At 47.4% G+C, this 22538-nt stretch overlaps 1 protein-coding gene across 6 annotated transcripts in view; it reads right to left on the reverse strand.

Moving 5' to 3' along the window:
• Positions 1-22538, reverse strand: part of SORL1 (sortilin related receptor 1) — a 138258-nt gene that overhangs the window by 109577 nt on the left and 6143 nt on the right. For all 6 annotated transcript variants that reach the window (XR_008310998.1, XR_008310999.1, XR_008311000.1 and 3 more), the window contains exons 2-5: positions 8116-8232; positions 5397-5522; positions 3813-3974; positions 519-586 (exon numbers count right to left, since the gene is read on the reverse strand). Coding sequence is in view for 3 of the 6 variants with exons in the window: in XM_053269302.1 (XP_053125277.1) it covers positions 519-586; positions 3813-3974; positions 5397-5522; positions 8116-8232 (473 nt within the window). In the remaining 3 variants the exon portion in view is untranslated. The remainder of the gene's footprint in view (positions 1-518; positions 587-3812; positions 3975-5396; positions 5523-8115; positions 8233-22538) is intronic.

Genomic DNA, 22538 nt, shown 5'->3' on the forward strand with positions numbered 1-22538 from the left:
ATTTGTTTTCCAGAGGAAAAAGGAATGAGACCTTGTAAATAAACAAGCCATAAGGCAGCCTTTAATTGCGAAGCTACTGCCGATGGCACAAGCTAGAAAATTAGCCTGACCTTTAGCAGCCAGTGACGCCACCCAGGCAAAACCCACCAGGGCCATCGGATCTGGCCAACAGCCAATCAGTTTTCTACAACTCAAACCAATGGGCTTTCTCCACCAGAACGGAATCTAAATATTTTATATATGAGCCATCGGTGAAATAGAACAGTAAAACAAATGAGGAATGTCCCCCACAGACCCACTGACACAAGGACCGAGAAGGGAGTCATAGGGCATTTTCCTAAATCAAGCATCTGGAACTGCAGATGGCATCTGTGCATTGTGAATGGCCTCGGTGGCCTTCCAAGGGTAGGGCTGGGAATATGTTTCAGAGAATGTTCACAATAGCATGTGTGGTTGATCGTCGCGTGCCAAGGGGTTATATAATCACTGGAGACAGCACATAAATCTCTGAAACTTACCACGAAAATGACTTGACGTGTTCCTGAATCATGATCCACGTCTGCCCAAAATCGTCCGATTTCCAGAGCTGCAGAATCAGAACATGGAGAAATACATTGGGATTTGGGTTGGTCAGTAAAAACTCAGTGGGGTGAGCAAAAAATATCAAGAAGGCACAGGCACACAGGACGCTGCCTTCTACCAAGTCAGATCCTTGCTCCAACTAGCTCAGTATTGCCCACACTGACTGGTAGCAGCTTCTTCAAGGTTTCAGGCAGGAGGAACCTCTCCCAGCCCTACCTGGAGATGCCGCCAGGGACGGGACCTGGGACCTTCAACATACAAAGCAGGTGCTTTTCTACTGAGCTATGGCCTCATCGCCTACAGCTCTGCCACTCTCGGCAGCAAACTATATCAGGCTGCTCATAATGCAGGCATTCTCAAACCCCAGATGTTGTTGGACTACAACTCCCATCATTCCCTGCTGGCCAGGGGTGATGGGAGTTGTAGTCCAACAACATCTAGGGGCCCACGTTTGAGAACCCTTAATGGAGTGGATGTTAAAGCGGCAAAAGGGAACATGGGGGGCGGAGAGGAAAGGAAAAGGGTTAGAGTGGAAGGACTAAAGTGCATTTTGCAATTGCTTTAGGATCATCACCCCTCATCCTAAATATACACAGAGGAAGATACTACACTTCCTTTCCTATGCAATGAACCTCATCAAGGCTGCAGAATGCAAAGCATTCTTATCAGGAAGCAAGTAGCCTTGAGATCGGTAGAATTTGCTTCCAAGTAAACATGCTTAGGATCGAGCTGCAAAGGTAAATGAAACCCCGTTTCTGGAATTTGAAATTAACTTGAAGAGGCTGGTGCCCTGTTATTTACTTCTATGCAAACACAGGATGAATGATTTGCTGGCCCAAGGAATAAACAGCCAGGCAAAAACCAGCTGGTGACTGCAAGCCGTCCTGCAAATTCCTTCCACATACACATCCAAGGCAGGAGCCCCAGCCGTGGATTAAGAGAGTCGTTTCCAAGTGCAGCACAAGCATTTTGGCATGAGAAGAAATGGGTGTAAATTATTATTACTATACTATGTAGAATACGTATCTACCGCTTTTCAACACAAAGCTCTCCAGGCGGTTTACACAGCAAAAGGAACGAGGAAATCGTCTGCTCACCCAAAGGGGTCACAGTCTAAAAAGGAACACAAGAGAGTTCCCAGCAGCACCCACTGGGAGGGTCGCTATGCTGTGACAAACAGGGGCTGTTCCTTCCTCCCTCCTAAATCCAAGGGCCACCATTTTAAAATGTGCCTCTTTGCCCAGTTAGCAGGCGCTAGGCTATAATTTCCCACACATGCAGAGAATCTCAGCCTAAAGTTTCTATTGCATTTATTTATTTAACATATTTATCTACTCTGGGCGCCGGTTCTAGTCCTCAAGGTATTATTTAAGGCAGGGGTAGGCAACCCTGGCTCTCCAGCTGGTGTTGAACTACAACTCCCACCATCCCCAGCCACAACAGACTGAAGCTGGGAATAATGGGAGTTGTAGTTCAAAAAGAGCTGGAGAGCTGAGGTTGCCTACCCCTGATTTAAGGTGTGTAGGCAATGACTGGAGATACTTCTGTAAACATCCTAGGAGTCAGGGAGCAAAGGGTTTCGTTCTCTGCGAACCAATTTGCTCTTCTCCATGAAGCAGTGGAAGAACTCGTTACGTAAAAGTGAAAAAAACCATATCTGCAAAACTGACTTAATTTTCTAACTTAAGGATCCAGCTTTTTCTGCCACTGGAAACTTGTTTAGCAATTTCAACATGGGTATGAGAAACAAGCACCACATTTATCAAAGTGAACCAAAGTGTACGAAAGTCATGAAATGTGGAAAGGACAAAAAACAAACTGGTCCGGGGGGTGGGGAGCAATAAATCCATCTCTCTCTCTTGCTGGGAGCAGCAAGATGTCTTTTTCTAAAGGAGGGGGTTCAGCTAATTATACCCAGGAGAGAGTGAGAAATTGTCTCCGTACAGCCCAGCCGGGGACACTGCCCATCTTCCAATTATGGCGAAGCAAAGATCCCAAAGCCAAAAGAAAACCACATAAGTGCTGGTATGTGACCATCCAAGACAAACAATGTCATTCTTGCCAAATATTCAGCCAACACAGTGTGCTGCTGGTGTCTATCAGCCTCATGGTCCCTTCCCAACTCAAGAGCCAAACAATATAAGCCAGGCTGAAAGAGGAACAAAGGCGTCCTTCTTGTTGGAAAGCGTTGGCCTATTTTCTTACTTCCACAGCCCTTGCTCACAATGAGGTCAGACAGAGGAGGAGGATGTGGAGGATGCTCCAGGTCTTGTTTCCACAGAAACCTAGCAAGCTCACAAGCTCACACACAGCATTTGCAAACGTTGCCGCTGAATACTGTGCAATGTGCTCTACTGTGTGTGTCTGAAGCCACACGTGGGTTCTCGGGAGGAACATAGGAAGCTGCCATATACTGAGTCAGACTATTGGTCTATCTAGCTCAGTATTGTCTTCACAGACTGGCAGTGGCTTCTCCAAGGTTGCAGGCAGGAATCTCTCTCAGCCCTATCTTGGGGATGCTGCCAGGGAGGGGACTTGGAACCTTCTGCTCTTCCCAGAGCGGCTCCATCCCCTGAGAATGGAGTATCTTGCAGTGCTCAAACATCACGTCTCCCATTCATAAGCAACCAGGGAGGACCCTGCTTAGCTAAGGGGACAAGTCATACTTGCTACCACAAGACCAGCTCTCCTCTAGAGGATGCAAAGGATCTTCTGCCACATATTTCTGGCTGGAACTGTTCATTATTCTGCACAAGAGTGCAAAGTCCCAGGAGGGGGCTGAACCCGGGGCTCCCAGAAGTCAGATGACAGCGCCTTAACTTCACACCTTAACTTCCTGCACCACCAATGCACTGTTCCTGTGGCTAGCCCACTGAAATGATTGTGGTGCTTCGAGGGTGCCACTTAGGCTGCAGTGCCAGCCTGCCTGCACCACCAATCAGCTAAACCCTCAACGGCCAATAAAGCCTAGCCTCATTCTTCATGAGGAAACTGTCTGCCCCTTACCCAGCCAACATAATCTGGGTACTAAAACTATCGAAAATCGCAGCTGTACACCTCACTCCTCTCCTCCATCATGCTATATGCAGCTTTCCTTGGGCTGTCCCAGGGTTGTGTGTTCCTTGGCCCCTGCTCCATAGTTATTGGCTTCCACCAAGGGGACGAGGGAGGGGAACAACAGTGTGACGTCACAACACGAGGTCAAAGGGCAGCACTGAAGAGCTATTCACCTGTCTGTTGGGGTGGGACCGATCGAAACCCAAGACCAGGCTGGGAATCCGGCTATGGAGTAGCAGGTCGGCTGCTGTGAACGGGATGGAGAAGCCTTGGATGGTGTTGCAGAAGTCTGCTGTGAGCCACAAGTATTGAGTGTAGCCATCAACAAAGATATACTGTGGAGGGGAAGAAAAAAAGGGGGGGGGAGAGAAAAGAAAGGAAAAAGTCAATCAGGCCCTCCCCAAACTGCACACAGATCTTTCTAGAAGTGAAGAATGTGGAGGACATGAAAAGAGGAAGACCGAGCAATGAATCCTTTCGTTGCTAACTTTTTTTTTGCTTAACAGCAATTTTGGTGCAAATCACTGGCTTCAAATGGTCTACCTCCAGGAAACACTTTCCACATCATCTTCTATGTTGAGAGGCCCTCCAGAATGTTGCCATAGAATCCCCTGAGCAAAGCATTCTGGGGCATGAGTAGAGGGCATACTTGGCATGGGATGATGGCTAAGCCGGCCTTTGCCATCAGCCTGGGTGGGGAGAGAAGGGAGAGAGGGGTATACTGGAAGATCTCTGGGTGGCTTGAAGTGGAGCGGCAAAAGTGACTGAGTCACAACTTCTGCACAATTGCAACAGACAAAGATCCCCCACCCTGCACAATTAGGCTGCCAGAATCTCTGATCTGCAGTAACACAGCTTGGGACTTGCATATTCCCCAAGTCAGGGAATCCCAAGGACGTCACTGACCATATTGTTATGGCGAGCGGGGAGATTAGTGCTGAATCCACCCCCACCTCCAAGAGGCACAGAAGCAACCAACACTGCAGTTCTATTTTTCAAGGCACACTTCAGCCCACTTGCACTCAGCATGTGCTTTGGGAATCGCTGCTGCGTATACATCTGCGACACCAGACCATGGGCCCCCTTCTGCCTTTGTGCAAGAAGTGTGTGTGTGTGGGGGGGAGATGGGAGGGCTTTTGTTCGGCATGTGTTTTTGTTTTGTTTTTCTTGGAAGGAGCTCAGTCGGTTTTTGTGATCAAATGCAATGTATCATCCCTAGGAGACCAATATTTTCCCGCGGCTGTGTTGTGAACTCCTTCATGTTAAACAAACAGTTGTTTATTGACTGTGATTTGCATTGTTTTGCCTGCTGAGGACCCACAGGCCCTTCTCTGTTTGCTCTAGGGTACGCACAGACAACCTGTGCCACTGTGGCCAAGTTGTGAATGGAAAACAACATCTCCACACACTCGATCAATAAAACCACGCATCTAATGATGCTACGAATGTTCCAACCAAGTACCAAAAGCAACAAGAGGAAGAGGCTGTTTACGGACATTTGGTGATATGATGATGTCATAATATGCACCATGATGCTGTTCCCTTCACAACATGATCCCTGATTGGGTGAGAACAGCCATGTGACAAGGAGGGCGCAGCTGCTGCCCAGGGTATCTTTGCAATGGGACCATTTCTAACCTGCCAAAATTGCTGGCCAACATTCTGGAAACCAACTGACCAGCATTCAGCAGACCCTTAACTTAAAACTGCAGGGAGTAAACCTTGTGCTCATTCATTCAAGGTTTTTCATTCCTCACCCTTTTATTATCAGCCGGGCTATGGTAGAACTGAGTAATCACCACCTGACTGGTGTTTCCAGGGCCAAAGTTGAATTTCTCCGATATCTTCTTGAAGGTTTTTCCGTAGTCGTAGGACACATACACCTAGTCAGAAAAGACACTGTCGTTAGAAACGACGACGTTTCTTTCCCCAAGCCACCAAATCAGCTTCCCGAGGTTCATTTGAAGTTGGGAATTTGCCTCCTTTAATGCCAGGAGACAGGGCGGGAGCTCTAGCAGCTATGGGGCATAGCGCTGAGCTAGGTTTCCACAGTGCCGAGCAATAGCAGCTTCCACAGTGCAAAGCTACGGTGGCACAGAAGAGTTCAGAGGCAGGAGCCCTATTCAGACATTATGCTGAACACTCGTACAATGAGTGTAGAGCATATAGGAACATAGGAAGCTGCAATATACTGAGTCAAGTGTGATCTTCTAGTCTCCCATTCATATGCAACCAGGGTGGACCCTGCTTAGCTAAGGGGACAAGTCAGGCTTGCTACTACAAGACCAGCTCTCCTAACCCGATCTGTGTACAGGTACAGATCTGTACAGAGGTACAGTTATTTACATGCTATGTTGAACGCAGGTACAGCAGTACACTTCCTATCTGTAACATGCATTTGAGAGGCCTGCAGCCCCAAGTTCCCTTTTAAAACAAATGTCCCCTGCTAACTGAACAAAGAGGCACCTTTTAAAAGTGGTGATTCTCTTTACTGAGCAGGGGGAGAGCAGCTGACCCTATCCAGCCTTCAGCACAGCACCCCTCCAGTGGCTGTTGCTAGTGCCTCTCTTATGTTTCTTTTTTAGATTGCGAGCCCTTTGGGGACAGGGAGCCATGTTGTTTATTTATTTCTAGGTACACCACTTTGGGAACTTCTGTTGAAAAGCGGTATATATTCTTTGTCTTGTATTGTCTTGTGTCGTATCGTATCGTAGGCACAGTCATTCACAGAAAAACCTATACAAGTGCGCAGATATTTGTACACTCATACCACATAAGGTCTTAATAGGGCTAGTAGGCCAATGTATAGTAGTTGCTGGGAGTAACAGTGAGAGAGCGTTATTGCATTACATGAAAGAGGACCTTTATCTGGACCTGGAAATCTTCTTGAGAGGCCCTGCTCCAAGTGCCCCCAGCAAATGAGGTGAGGCGGGAGGCTACAAGGGAGAGGGCCTTTTTAGTGGTGGCATCCCATTTATGGAATAGCCTCCCCAGTGAGGCTCGCCTGGTGCCCTCACTGTGGTCTTTTAGGCACCAGGTGAATACCTTTTTGTTCAACCAGGCACTTGAAGTCTTGAAGTTTTATAGGGTTTTTTTTGTTTCAAATTCAAGTGCTTATGGGTTTCCTGGAGGCATCTGCTTGGCTTCTTGGGAAGCAGGATGCTGGGGTAGATGGAACTTTGGCCTTGATCCAGAAGGGCTGTTTTTATGTTCTTAACCTTCCTCATTATTGTTCAGGAAACAATTAAGGCTGTTCACCCTGGCAGCAGTAAATTGGAAGGGGTTGGTGCAGCAGGGGAGGACTGCAGCAGCACAGCACCAAATGCAGGCAGCTGAGCCTGAAAAGCCACTGCAAAATTTGTAGAATGATTCAGTATTTATAGAGCACTGTTAATGTACTTCATGGAGAAGCATGAGCAGAGACAGACAAGTCTCTGGCCCCAAGGAGCTTACAATCTAAATTCCAACAGTCGAGGAAGCAAGTGGACATTTTATGTTTCCAAATCTTTAGTAAATGTGTTTTACTAAGCTAACACAGCTTTAATTATCTTCTTCTTTGGAGAAAAGGCAAATTGAAAATAAGGCTTCTGACTGATACCACACTTGCCAGCCAAATATGTACCTTGGCAAATGTGGTCACACAGTCTAGACATCACTTTGCTACAACCTCTAGCACTGGAACATAAAAGGGGTTTTAAGGCCTCCTCTCCCTACAGTGCCCTCTAATTCCACAAACTGGCAGACAGTCCCAGCACCAGTGCATCTTGGGATCATATCCCTGGATGCAGCAGGTGCCTAGTTGCTAAGGAGAAGCTCACAGGAGACACCCCTGGAGAAGAGGAAAGCTGGGAAGGAACTCTATTTCCCAGGAGGAGTACTTTGCAATTATAACCACTCGAAGAAAGTGCCTTAGATTGCACGGAAAGCCTGCATGCAGTCACATTAAAGAAACCAAAAAAGGCAATTAGAACCCAAACTATGACTCACTTTGAACCTTTATCAGTGCAGATCCAGCCCTGCAGTAGGGAGCATGAATTGTCCTCTGCTAAGCCGGGTGTATATGTGACAACCAAGCACTGTAGAATATTCCCCTTAGGGGATGGGGCTGTAGCTCAGTGGAATAGCATCTGCTTGCACGCAGAAAGGCCCAGTTTCAGTTCCTGGCAGCATCTCCAGGTAGGGCTGGGAGAGACTCCTGCCTGGAACCTTGGAGAGCTGCTGCCAGTCAGTGCAATGCAGACAGTAATGAGCTAGCTAGATGGACCAAGGGTCTGACTCTGTATAAGGCAGCTTCTGACTCTGTATAAGGCAGCTTCCTAGTATTAAGAAAGAACTGGGACAGAGTACTCTGCTACTTTTTTTACTCTCTCTCACACACAAAAGTGTGTGTGTGTGTGTGTGTGTGTGTGTGTGTGTGTGTGTGTGTGTGTAGAATAAATAACACACAAACCAAAACACTTCCCCAGACATACTTACATCACTTAATTTGGGTCCCAGCAAGGTTAAACTGTCTCTGGCCAACGCTACAATCACGTTACTCTTCTCTCCAGCCCAGTGAACCACCATCTGGTTGTGTGAATCATTCAGGCTAACCTGAAAGAAAAGGAAAAGGAAAAGGAAAAGGAAAAGGAAAAGGAAAAGGAAAAGGAAAAGGAAAAGGAAAAAGAAAAGAAAGCCTAGTTAAATTATATACACAACGGGAACGTCCTCTCGGGTCCCCTTTTTTGACGTTTGTTTCCTTCTCCTCTGGGAACAGGAGAGGAGCAGGAGAACCTGTTTAGTTATTCTTATCATTTATTTCACACGCTTCTGCCCATAAGGGCCCCAAGGGGAGATTGCAATAATATTAAACAAGCAATTGGAACACAATCAAACCATTAAAAAAGAAAGAAAAAAGCCATGCACTAAGCAATAAATAATGAAGACAAAAACCACAGAAAACACATGACAAACCATAAAAGAAAGAAAAAAGCAGCAAGCAGCTGACTGCTCCATTAGCCCGGTCTCTAAAACTGTGTCATCTTAACTTGCTGCCTAAACCGTAATAATGAGGGAGCCAAACACACATACACACACCTCCCATCAAAGGGAATTCTGCAATCTTGATGCCACCACAGCAAGGCCCTATCACGCACACATCAGTTGTGGGAGGACTCAAAATGGGCCCTCCAACAATGACCTCATGAGTGGGAGGCTTCACAGAGAGCAAGTGAAAGATTCTTGTCCCAGGTCTTTTCAGGCGTTCAAGGCCAAAACTAGAACTTTATGTTCAGCCCTGAAATCAGCGAGAAATCTAGTGAAGCAAAACCAGAGTTAGATGCTCCGTACTCTAGTCCAGCAGGAGGCAAACTTGGATCTCCAGATGTTGATGAACTACACTCCCATCACCCCCTGCCAATTTTTTTGTGGCTGGAGATAGAGGGAATTGTCGTTCAACAGCGTCTGGAGAGCCAAGGTTGCTTATCCCTGCTCTAGTCAGTAATCTGGCAGCAGCATTCTGGATCACTTGCAGTTTCCCAACAAACGTCAAAGGCAGAGTGCTTCAAAGGCACTCTACCCCTGCTAGAGTGCGTGAAAAGGGTCCAATCTGAGAACTTGATCCTTTTTGTCCAGGAAAGGATGCCATTGGTGCACAAGCGAGAGCCGTTCACAGGGGATCATTTAATTCTCAAAGGAAAAACTTAATCTGGCACTTCCCCACAAGTTTTCTGTTTCTTGAGATTAAAACAACAACTGATTATCTAGCTTCTCTCTGCTCTGTGGTCGCTCTTCCGGTTCCTTGCGGCTTCATTCCTTCACTAGCGTAATGTAGTGGTTTGACTCTCAGATTCAGACCTGGGAGACCCAAGGTTCAAAACTCCTCTCAGCCAGTAACGGCCCACTGGGTGACCTGCAGCCCGCCGTTTTCTCTCACCTTTACCTACCCTCGTGAAGATACAATGGGTGTGGGTAGATCTAGGTATACTGGGAGGAAAGGTGGGATGAGTAGGATTTTAAAAGACCAGGATGCTCAGTATCGGGAGGAGAGCTGCAGTAGTGAGCATGAAATGTCCCCTTTGCAAAGCAGGGTTTGCCCTGGTTTGCATTTTGATGGGGGACTACAGGTGAGCGCTGCCTGCTGTAAGATATTCCTTGCTCTTTGGGTTTGGAAAGGGGCTGCAACTCAATGGCAGAGCATCTGCTTGCATGCAGAAGGTCCCAGGTTCACTCCCTGACATCTCCAAGAAGGGCTGGGAGAGACTCCTACCTGAAATCTTGGAGAAGCCACTGCCAGTCAGTATAGACAATCCTGAGCTAAATGGACCAATGTCTGACTCGGTGTAAGGCAACGTCCTATTCTCCTAGCATGTATTCATCAATACGTCTGCATCATGGGATAGGGATGACCTCCCACAAGGCTGTAGGTTGTTCTATCACACGGAAGAGGAGAGTGGCAGGAGGCACTCGTGAGACGACGGAATACTAGCTATGAACGTCTCTTCCCTGCAGAACTGCATATTTGTAACCTTAGGTCTTGCTCAGAGTCCCCCACTTATCCCTTAATTCCTTCCTCATTAAAAGCGCTGCTGAGCCACCCACGCTTCTGAGAAGCGGCACACACATCACGGCTCCCAGTATTAATGCATGTTAAACACTCCAAACACCAGGAATACAATCAAAGTCAAACAGCTCCCAGGAAGAGCCACACCACAGCCAGCGACTGTGAGAACATGCCTGTGGGGAACGGCCTTGCCTCGTTAGGCTGCATCAAAACGATCAAAACCCCACGGAGAGCTGTTTGATGCGCGGTCCTCTCCTTGTCAGAAAGCTGTGATCACGGCGTAATGAGAAGTGGATTTTTGGTTCAAACGGAGCTTTTGAGGAAACTTCAGCAAAGCAAGAGCTCAAAGAACTATCTTAGTTGTCTCAAGGGTTTTCAAACTTTCTGCATTGAAGGAACCCTTTCCAAGAATGCAGGGAAAGGGAACATGCTATCGAGGGAGTCCAGCCTGGGCTTCATGCCCATTACCAGGAGGGAAAAACTGAGGCTAAGTTCTAGAACAAGCCTGAGGATCTTTATGAACAGTGAGCTGCTTGTTGAAGGCCTCTCAAGAACACCGAGGCGCCCTATCCAGACATTATGTTGTCTTTGCGTTCAGATGTCTGCACACACATACTTGCTCTTGAGTAAATGACTGTATCTGTGTTCATTTTAAAAGTGAACCTGGTTATAGACCCCTTCAAATGCAGGATATAGAGCAGAAGTGCACTCCTGTGCCTGAGTTTAAGACAACATGTGAATAACTGCATACAGGTCTGTATCTCAGTACACAGTGTTGAATATAACATGAGAATAAGGCTAGAGAGGGAGAGTGTGCTTGCAGAGGAGATTCTAGGAATATGAGAGGTGTTGCTTCCTTATGCAACGTCTCCCTCAAGAATTTCAAATCCTGGTGGCTCAAATCCTCCTTGTGCAAATCCTGCAGGCACTTTTTGTGCACATGCCAACAGGGTTTGCACACGCAACAGGTAGGAGGGACATGTACCATGATAGCAACTTTCTCAGTACAAGCTCAATGCTCTAACCACTATACCACATGTTCTCCCAAGAACTTCAAATCCTAGTGATTCTTGGCTCCCATGTTTCCTGTGCACAGGTTAAAAAAAGAACCAGCAGGACATGGCAGCAGAGGGGAGGAAGGAGATATTTTGAATGCAGGTTTCTTGCGTACTAGTTCAAGAGTTTGGCCACTGAACCAGAGGTTCTCAAACTTGGGTCCCCAGATGTTGTTGGACCACAAGACATCATCTCCAGCCACAGCCCATCATCCACTGTGGCTGGGGATGATGGGAGTTGTAGTCCAACGACGACCCAAGTGTGAGAAGCCCTGCCCTACACCAAACTGGCCAGCTCCTGCTGAGTGACCTTACCCTTAACTAAGAACTTTGGCTCACCCTGAAACAGACGAGATAGAGATCTTACCATTCCTGCGTATCTGCCAGAGCCCAACCACCCATGCCTTCCTGCCTGTCTGCCTGCCAGTCTGGCTCTTGGCAAAGTTGCTACCGAGGAGGCCGGATGAGCAAATGTCACAAACAGTTCTTATCTTGCCATTGCAAAGGACGTGGCCGGGTGTCTCTTGAGGTGTCTTCCAACCCAAAGGCTCAGTGCCTCTAACTTATTTATGAAAACAGCCATCTGCCATTACAACAAGTAAAATATAAATTCGGGAGGAGCTTTGACAGAGCCATGCGGGGGCTTCTTTGGGAGAAAAAAAACTACGCTTTTGCTTCTCTGGGGAAAAGGGGGGCCTGCGTGCTTAGACTCAGATGCACTAATTCCCTCTGCAGTTTGTCTCTGTCCCAGATCTAACACCAGCTGGCCGGCTGCTGTCACAGCAGGTCAACGCCAGTGCTGAATGGGCTCTGGGGAATCCTGCTACTCAGATGAAAATCCTCCCTTTCAACCAGAAGGGAAAGTTTAGAACGCTTCTGCAGAAAGCTCAGCCAACAAGGAAAGGATGAGAGAACTTCTGGAACTTCTGAAAAAGGACAAACCTTTGCGTTGGGAAATCTTTTGCCAAAAGAATGACGACATATTCTGAGAAATCCATCTGAACATAATACCGGAGGGGAACAAGGCTCTGGTCCTGGGATTTACAAATCCACTTGACTGTGGTGAATGCCCCCAGTCCTCTGGCCAGCAGGACACCTGGCCCCACACAGATCTAGTCCCCAAAGGTTTCCTTTCTACAGCCATTTGTGAGAAGGTAAGAAGTAGCGGGAATCCTTTCTGAGCAGAAGGAGAGAGCCCCCGCTGTTCCTTACCATCTCTAAATCCCAACGCAAATGATGGAAGATCTGATTCTTGCCTAAAATGTGAGTCGGAAAGGATCTGAGGGAAGAGAGTGGATTGCTGGTGACCAGATATAGTGACTGGCTAGTAAGTTAAGTCTATATTTGTGGATCCCTGTTAGAATCACACAGCAAATGTCCAATGTGCAGTGTGCTTCCAAGTTCTCCCTGTTCGGAAGCAGAGTTCTTTGTGCCTCTAAGCAAACAACCTGGGGAATTTGGGGTCCTGGAGCAGTGAAAGCAATAGGAAAGATAATAACCCCTAACATGCACGAGAAATATCTATTTGTATTGGACTCAACGTATTTGGAGGAAAATACTCTTCCTCAGAGGCACTGTGTTCCATATGCCATACAGGATCTTGTCTGCATTGGTAGCTCCCAAAAGTTCACCACGAACAAGAACACTGAGACACTCTCGTATCATTGAAAAGCTTTGGGGGCCCTGGGATTTGGGAAACGCATGCAGAAAAGTTTGTGGATGTGCCGAAACATTATTTACGTTTCAATTACTTACAGCCTGACTTTCCCTTTCCAAGGCTGTTTATGTGATTAAAACAACCCCACCACCCCCAAATACAAAATCAAGTCAAATCAAACAGTGCAGACAAAACAATCAAACAAACACAGCTAAAGAAAAGAACAACAAAACTGAAGAACCCAACAATTAAAAAAATTCTGGGCAAATATAAGGTCATTCGGCTGGCACATGAAGGCCATCAGATCTGGTACCAGGCAAGGTTCCTGGGAGAGAGAGCATTCCTTAAATAGGGGACCACGCCAGAGAAGGTCCTTTCCCCAGGAACCTAGTCTCCCATTATTGGGAGAGCTTCAGGTTATTATAATCTGGGGTTCTCAACCTGGGTTCCTAGATGCTATTGGACTAAAACTCCCATCATCCCCAGTTTTACATATTGCTTTTGTTTTAAAATGCTATCATTGTCACTGCTGGCTTGAGTTCTGTTTATCAGGGAAGTGGATTCAAGAGGGTGCAGAGAAGGCCTGATATGTGATTACTGTTTCCCGAAAAGAATGAATTGGAAATTTTTTGGGAGGAGGGGATCCCATGCAAATTTCCCCTCATTTGCATCAAATTTCCATTCCATCCAGCAAAAAATAATAATTAAAAAATACACATTTGCCTGATGCCCTAAATGGATTTTGATATGGTCTGGCATGTTATTTGACCTATTTATACAGTTTTTTTTAAAAGCCAATAGAGATTTTAAAAATGGAAAATTTTCCACTGAAAAATAAAGTATGTGAAAAAATTTCCACCCCAGATCTCTGACATCCACCTAGCCTTAGTAGACTGGGGTGCCAAACCCTAACCCTTATGGGGCAAGTATGTTCATACAGGAGGAGGAGATCCATGAGAACTACATTGTAGATAGCGGCCGCACCGGGCATGCAGAAGGCCCCAGGTTCCCTCCCTGGCAGCATCTCCCGATAGGGCTGAAAGAGACTCCTGCCTGCAGCCTTGCAGAAGCCACTGCCAGTCTGTGGAGACAATGCTGAGCTAGATGGACCAATACGATGAATATTTATATATCGCTTTTCAACAAAAGTTCGCAACGCTAAATAAAATGGTCTGACTTGTTGGAAGTTAGCTTCCTATGTTCCCATCAGTGTTCCCTCTAACAGGGATTCCCAGATGTTATTGACTACAACTCTCATAATTCCCAAGCAAAAGCCATTGCAGCTGAGGATTCTGGGAGTTGTAGTCAACAACTTCTGGGAATCTCTGTTAGAGGGAACGTTGGTTTCCATCTCATTCACATTCCAAGGACAATCTCAAGCATCTCCCACCAAGGACAGCATCCGAAATGTGGGGAAACAATAATCTTTTAGGTGTGAAGTGAAAGTTCCCATTTTGAATTGAATGTGCAAATACAGGAAGTGAGGCTTTGTCACACTTCCTGCCTTGGCACGTACAAAAAGCAGCTTGGCCCACTCAGAATAAGGAAAATGAAATACATTTGACAACTGAACAGTTCCCAGTGGGGTGTGTTGTCAACAGAAGCTGAACAAGCATAACAGGACACATTAAAAACAAATCCATCTGGAGGGCAAATATTGTCAAAGCATTAAAACCTCCATAAGCCTTCCTAAGCGATGCTGGGAAAAGCACTCTTCGGGGAAACTAGGGCTGTTTCCCTGAAACTGTGGACCCTGGCCCACTTTCAATAAACAGATACAAACTGGTGAAAAGGCACAGCGAAAAGGAAGTTTTTCCAGAAGGGATCCTCATTACCAACGTCTCTGACAATATCATCGCAGAACAAACCCATTTACAGTTCCCAGCGACTGCAAATTCTCAGAACCTTTCCCCAAACGTCTGCATGATCCGACACTATATAGCACACGCATACACATGCAGAAGAGCACCCATGTGGCCACAACACGCACCACCTGTGACATCTGCTGGAAAACTCTCCATTATGGAGGGAAGAGGAAATGCTCCCAGGTTTTGAAGATCCAAAGTTGTCTCCACCATCAAAGATAGCTTCCTTCTACTTTCGGTTTCCAGCCTACTGCTGGCTCAGGCTCATTACCATCTTGCAAAACGAGGTCTTTGCTGCACCCTGGAGAATCCTAACAACATACTGAGAGAGAGCCAGAAGCTGCCTTCTAGGTTTGCTGGTTTAACCAAAGCGGCATCTTGGTATTGACTGCAACGCTGCTTGGTGGAACAGTTCAGATAAATCTCTCTTATCCTTACAGAATAATCACCTTCCTCTGCCTGGAGGGCAGCACCGTAAGCCATGGGAAACTTTGCAATAGGCGTTCTCCAAGTGCAAAGGTTTAGGATAAATAGGGGTGGGGTTAGGGTTGACACACACATACACACACTTCTATGGGGTACCTGAGATAAAGGCTTCAGACAAAAAGGGCACACGTGTTTTTTAAAAGTTCAACCCCGCTGCTAGAAGAGATTCCTCATTGAGCAAGGGATTAGTCTAGAACAGGGATTCTCAACGTTGGGTCCCCAGATGTTGTTGGACGTCAACTCCCATAATCCCCAGCCAAAGGCCACTGGGGCAGGGGATTGTGGGAGTTGAAGTCCAATAACATCTGGAGACCCAACGTTGAGAATCCCTGGTCTAGAAGACCCTTCCAGCTCTGACATGCCGGGACCCTCTGCTTTCCCCTCCAAAGGCCTGTGCCTTTCACCAGTGCTGCAAGCCTTCTGAAGAATACATAAGGGTGTGATAGACAGCGCTCAGCAGCTCACCAGCGGAAAGACGCCTTAACACCCACCTCGATATTTATACTTAGCTCCCAGCAGATTCCGCCTGCCTGGGGTGCTGTAAGGCGTTGGTTCAGCTGTTAATTAATCACCTGTTTGTGACTCAGACAAGACGGTTGCCCCCAGGTGCCCCAGGAACTCTTTTTCCCTTTTTTAAAAATGAAGCCTCATCCTTAAGATGCAGGAGGCGAGAACAGAGTTTTGCTTTGTTTCCCCCCTCTTTTCCAAAAGTGTAGGGCAGCAATACAGGATTGGTTGCAGGGGTGTCATTAGGGGGTGGCTCATGGGTACGGGACCCCAAGGAACTGCTCTGAGCCCCAGATCTCATCAGCCACCGTTCCCTCTTCTAGAAGGGAAGCACAACAGTGGAGGCACCTGCACAGAGCATGGGGGAGAATTCCTGGCCTCCCCAGGCTCTCTGCTGCTTCCACCTTCATAGTGCTGCAAAAAACCACATGCAATTATTCTTGGGGGTCATGATGGAATTTAATTATTACCAGAAGGGGGGCTGTGGGCCCAGGCCCCCGGCCTTCTCAGTCCCTTGGACCACCCCGACTGGCTCCCTTGAGAGCAGTAAGAGTGTGGATTGCAGACTCTTGCTAGTTATGCAACGGTTGGACCAGATCTCTTGTATCCATCCCAACGTTTGCACCCTGCTTTCCTTTCTCCAGAAAAGCCCAACCAACTAGCAAACCCCAAAATGGTCGAACAAGCCAAGCCTGCCCCATAAATGAATAAACAGAAATGAATCAATAAATGAATGAATGGAATTGGAGAGGAGAGCTGGTCTTGTGGCAGCAAGCATGACTTGTCCCCTTAGCTAAGCAGGGTCTGCCCTGGTTGCATGTGAATGGGAGACTTGATGTGTGAGCACTGGAAGAGATTCCCCTTCTTAAGGGATGGAGCCGCTCTGGGAAGAGCAGAAGGTTCCAAGTTCCCTCCCTGGCAGCATCTCCAAGATAGGGCTGAGAAAGTTTCCTGCCTGCAACCTTGGAGAAGCCGCTGCCAGTCTGTGAAGACAATCCTGAGCTAGATAGACCAATGGTCTGACTCCGTATATGGCAGCTTCCTATGAAACCAAGCAACAATATATAGAAAACAGGTGGGGGGGAACACCCAACCATCAAAATAGAAAACATTAGCAAAACTACCAAAACAACAGTGAAGCAAAGAAAAGGAAAAACAAGCACAGAATGGCAGATAAATATAGGACAGTGGAATACAGGAGAGCAAAATATAGATAAGAAAGGGTCTGTTTGTTGACAGATGTACAGATGAAGCAGGTGGAAAGCAAGCAGCTGTATAGGCAGTATCAGCACACCCAAATTCAACAACACACCCCTGCAGGTCCCCAAAGCTGCTTAGGGTTGATGGGGGTTGCCACTGGCCCTCCACAAGCCTTACAAGAAAGAACACTGCCTTAGCGGGTGGGCCCATACTCAGCAGTAGAGCATCTGTTCGGCATGCAGAAGGTCCCGGGTTCACTCCCTGGCAGCATCTCCAGGTGGGGCTGGGAGAGACGCCTGCCTGAAACCTTGGAGAGCTGCTGCCAGTCAGTGTAGACAATACTGAGCTAGATGGAAGAGCCAGGGCTGCCCTCTGTTTCAGGAGTGGGCCGATCCCCTACTCGCCCCCTGCAATGCCCTCCGCTCGGTGGTGGCTGTGTACTCGCCACCTGGCTTGCTCCCTCCACTTCTTAGTCTCATCCATCCATCACCAGCCCCAGGAGCCACACTTAAATGTCTAGGCGCCATGGCCAACAGGCGCCTGGGAATTGTCAAGCCCTGCTATTATCCACATAAACCATACCAATGACACCTCCCCACTGTGCTGGCATCCAACACACGAGATACCTAGGCTAACCTCATGCTGCAAAAACCCAACTCATCTTCAGTTGCTAAGCAGATAACCTGTCTGTTAAAGTTTCCTCTTTCTTCCTCCCCTCCTGCCACCTCCAGTACCCTGCCAAGGCTATATCGGTCAGGCCTGGACCCCCTAGCTCCCCACTTCTATAGGGATCCCAGACCAGGCACTCTTTTAGAGTACTTCAAGCACTTCCCCAGGACTCCACATTTTTCACTTGCCTCAATGGCTGTGCTGAGTGTGCTGCTGCTCTCTGGCAAGCATGGCAACCCCAACCAACACAGAACATTAAAACTAAAACACAGTGAAGTAAATTAAATTAAATTAAATTAAATTAAATTAAATTAAACATTCAGCAAAAGAGAAACATTTTCAGTGATCTATGGCAGAGAGGGAGCCAATTGAACTTCTTGTGGCAGGGAGTTCCACAGGCTGGGGGCCACAAGAAGAAAGCCCGCTTGTTTGTTGCCAAAGATACATCCCATGCCAAAGGTACATGCAAGAGGGTCTTGTCCAGTAACCTCAGGGGGCAGGCCGATTAAAATGGAGAGAGGGTGGCCTTTATATATTTGGATCCTAAGCCGTTTGGGGCTTTGCAGGTAACAATGGAAGGGTCTGAACTCAGGACAAGCAAAGCAGGTGCTCTAGCAGTGAGCTACAGCTGCAAATAGTGTGCTCTAGAAGATTGTTGAATACTCATTCAGGATGTGGTCAAGGGCTGCTCAGATTTTGCAAAGCCCTCTCCATGAAGGCAGAAAACAGGGCAGTTCTGAATCACACCTTGAAGCTGGGTACAGAAACTGGAAGCATAAACCACAAGCAGAAAGCCACACGACATCTGCCTTTCTGAACTTGCGAGCCACTTTCAGAATCTTTATGCAAAACCCAATAAAGAGATGCAGTGGGTTTTTAAAACACATTCAGAACGAGTCAATAAAAACTGACGATGATTTTTTCCTCTCTCTACAGACTGTGATGGCCAAATGTACATCTTAATCCTGATCGCCTTGAAAAACTCTGGTTTATTTGAGTCATTTTTTAAAAACCCACCCACCTACCCGAGTCTCATAAATAGCCACTTCCGTGCAATGAATAAGGCCTGGTCTGGAGCAGAAGCACAGGGAGTCCCAACCGCCAAATGTTGCTGAACTAAATCTCCCATCAGCCCCTGCTACATTTTATTGTGGCTGGGGATGATGGGAGTTGTAGTTCAGCAGCGTCTGGAGTACCACTGCTTGGGAACCTCGGAGGTAACAGAATGAGGTGGTTGAGTCCTGAAGTGCTAGGTAGTCCTGAAGTGCTAGGTACCATGTCAGATTGCAGGTGAGGGGTGCCATTTTTTAATGCTCCTTCCTGCAAGTTAGATAGATAGATAGATAGATAGATAGATAGATAGATAGATAGATAGATAGCATATTAGGGAAAGAATTTTTTCTTTGTTGTAACATATTAGGGAGGCAGCTTCTACTGAGAATGCCAAAGTTGCCCTACCTCTACTTTAGAGGAAAGAGATCACAGCTTGCATGAAGAAGATCCCAGGTTCGATTCTAGCCAGCTCCCGTTAATGAGGTCTCAGAAAGTTTATCTGTGTTCTACATTTATAGCCCTCCTTTCCCCCCAAGGAACTCTGGGGGGGGCATAAATGGATGGGGCCAGGGCTGCAGAAATCCACTAGTCTACTAGTCTGTGACGAGTGAAAAATTATGCCTGATGAGTGGGAAAAATCCTGATGAGCAATGTACCAACATAGCTTGATGAGTAAAATATTTTATCTGGCTGATAAACTGAGGCAAAGTTTCTTCACCCCTGGATGGTGCTATCCCCATTTTATCCTCACAACAACCCTATGAGGTAGAGAAAGAGTGACGGCTCAGGGTCACCTGATGAGCTCCATCAGTGAGTCAAAGGCCACCGCTTGAGACCTTGGAACGCCGCTGCCGATCAGAGCACACACTGGACTAGATGGACCAATTGCCTCACTCAGCATACAGCAGCTTCATCTGATATAAGCTGGAGAAAGGCAGAGACTGAATCCAACCCACACAGTCCACATTAAGGAGGGAGTGTAACAGGGTTGTCAGCCAACTGGAAGAAGCCAGGAGCTGGGTGGGATTTACCACCATTAGCTCATTCTCCCCCCAGACTAATGGAAGTGAATTAATTCATGTGCCGGCCAAAGTCTCAATACTGGGAGGAATATGTTCTTGCATAACAGCTCCATCCTGAATCGGCAACTGTGCCGCAGCTTTTCTCTCCTTGTTCTATGCAAGGGAGAGGGAAAGCAGAACAGAGACGTCTGTTTAATGCCCTTCCAAAATAATCCTCCTCATCTGGCAGGTCCCAGCGTGACAGCTACAATCACAACAGAGCACTATGGTTTTCCCATCTCACCAACAAGGCCTGATTGCTATGCATGGGAAGAGAAAAGCATGCCCTATATTAGCAGCCGCCAATTCCTACAGCTCCTGCCACACTCAGTCATGACAGCAAGGAACACCACCTTAGGCATGGATGTGCAGAAGGAGGTGGGGGGGGGGTCTATGCAAGAAAGCTCCTCTCTCAATGGTTCTCATTGGTCCCGTGAAGACATAATATTCCCAGTTCATGGGCTGGAGCTCAGGGACATGCCACAAGCTCACACATCTTCCCTCCTGCATTCAACTTCCTCCCTCCCTTCCATGATTTCCTCTAATTGCAGCTCAGTGCTATGGCTGTACTGGCGCTAACCATGGTTATGCCTAACCAGGGCTGCCCAGAACCATGGTTGCCAGCCTATTTAAAACCCTGGTTCTGAATCGCAGCTTCAAGGCTTTAACCAGTGTGTGCCAGCAGATGCAATATGAAACTGCTCTGTTGAAAGCAAGTCATAGAAGTCGGGTGGGGGAATTCAAATGAGAGAAGAAGAATGGAGGCTGCATCTGCATGCAGTAAATTCCCCATCTCCAAAGCATGGTTTGTTGAATGGGAACATTATGTCTGAGCTCTAAGAGAAGGGAACAGGGACACGGGCCAAGGTCAAGGACACAGCTGGGAGGAAACCAACCTGACCGCAGGCAATGGCATCAAAAGGGGCAGAGGACAAATTCAGGCTTCTCCCGAGGGTGCCCAAGTGCACCCCTTGACTTCCCAATCCATGCTAAGTGAACGGCGGCCATACATTTGCATGGGGAGTAAATGAAGTGTTGTATTGAAGACTCCGCTTCAAAAACTGCCCATCACTCCTGAGAGCAAGTGGCTCAAAAGAAGCCTCATGGAGGGAAAAGAAGGAATCAAATACAGATACAGGTTCACACATAGTTAGGAACATAGGAAGGTGCCTACAGAGTCAGACCCTTGGTCCAACTAGCTCAGTACTGTCTACACTGACCGGCAGCGTCTCTCCAGGGTTTCTGACGGGGGTCTTACCCAGATCTTCCTGGAGATGCTGCCAGGGATTGAATTTAGGACCTTCTACATAAGACTATACGAATACGACCAATATTTATATACCGCTTTTCAAACAAGTTCCCAAAGCAGTTTACACAGATATTAAATAAATAAATAAAAATGGCTCCCTGTCTCCAAAGGCTCACAATCTTTAAAAAACACACCACAGGATAGACACCAGCAACAGCCACCGGAGGGATGCTGTGCTAGGGATGGATAGGGCCAGGTGCTCTCCCCCTGCTAAAAAAAGAGCATCACCACTTGAGAGCTGGTCTTGTGGTAGCAAGCATGACTTGTCCTCTTAGCTAAGCAGGGTCCACCCTGGTTGCATATGAATGGGAGACTTGATGTGTGAGCACTGGAAGAGATTCCCCACAGGGGATGGAGCCGCTCTGGGAAGAGCAGATGGGTCCCAGTCCCCTCCCTGGCAGCATCTCCAAGCTAGGGCTGAGAGAGATGCCTGCCTGCAACCTTAGAGAAGCCACTGCCAGTCTGTGAAGACAACACTGAGCTAGATGGACCTATGCTCTGACTCGGTATATGGCAGCTTCCTATGTTCCTACTTTTAAAAGGTGCCTCTTTGCCCAGTTAGCAGGGGAGATTGCTTTACCACTAAGCCATGGCCCCACCCCCTAAGGAGAATAGCTTACAGTGGTCACATGTAGTCACCCATCCAAATGCAAACCAGGGCAGGCCCTGCTTAGCAAAGAGGACCATTCATGCTCACTACTACAAGAACAGCTCTCCTTCACTTCCAGTTCATGTAGTATATGGGCCCTCTCTCCAGCCCCCTCATCAGCATGCAAACAAAAGGTATACGAATTATCAAATAAAATGCCCTACTGGGAGCAGTCAAAACCAATGCACGAAAAAGCCATTTTTTTAAGCTGTAGTCCTAGGCATGGACTCAAGAGTAATGCCTGTTGGATCAGCAGGGCTTACATTCAAGTAAATACGGCACACAGCACTGAACTGTGACTCCCAGAGTTTCCAGTAGAACTACGTGCATCCTTAACTCTCTGCCATCACTGGGGTTCAAGTGCTTTGGCAGGATTCTGCTCACTGTCTCACCGAGAAGCTATACCTTTCCAGGATGCAGGGTCAGGAATGTGTGTGTGGGAGGTGGTTTCAGTCAGAGCTGAATGCCCTGGCACCATGTGGTGATCAGCATTCCCATCGTGCAATGCACATGGAAATGGAGGAGTTCCTAAGAGAGGGCTCCATCCGTCTCTCTTGAAGAGTCCTCCCAACACCGAGAACAGTGGAGAACGGCTCTCACATTTAAAGGTTTTTGCCAAAGTGGGCCCACTGGAAAAATAGTGACGATCACGGTGTTAGAGGATACTGGTAGATCTCTGGGCACCAGTAATTTGTGGTAGTCAGCGGAGGTTTCTGATTCCCAACTGTTTCACAATACCAACCACAAAGAAGTCCCTTCCTCCCCAATTAGGCTGTAAGAATCCGTGATCTGTAGTAACTCAGAGGTAAATGTGTACATGTGTACACAGGTTATCCAGTGATGTCGC

This window comes from Hemicordylus capensis, chromosome 8 (genome assembly GCF_027244095.1).
Source record: "Hemicordylus capensis ecotype Gifberg chromosome 8, rHemCap1.1.pri, whole genome shotgun sequence".
Lineage (NCBI taxonomy): Eukaryota > Metazoa > Chordata > Lepidosauria > Squamata > Cordylidae > Hemicordylus > Hemicordylus capensis.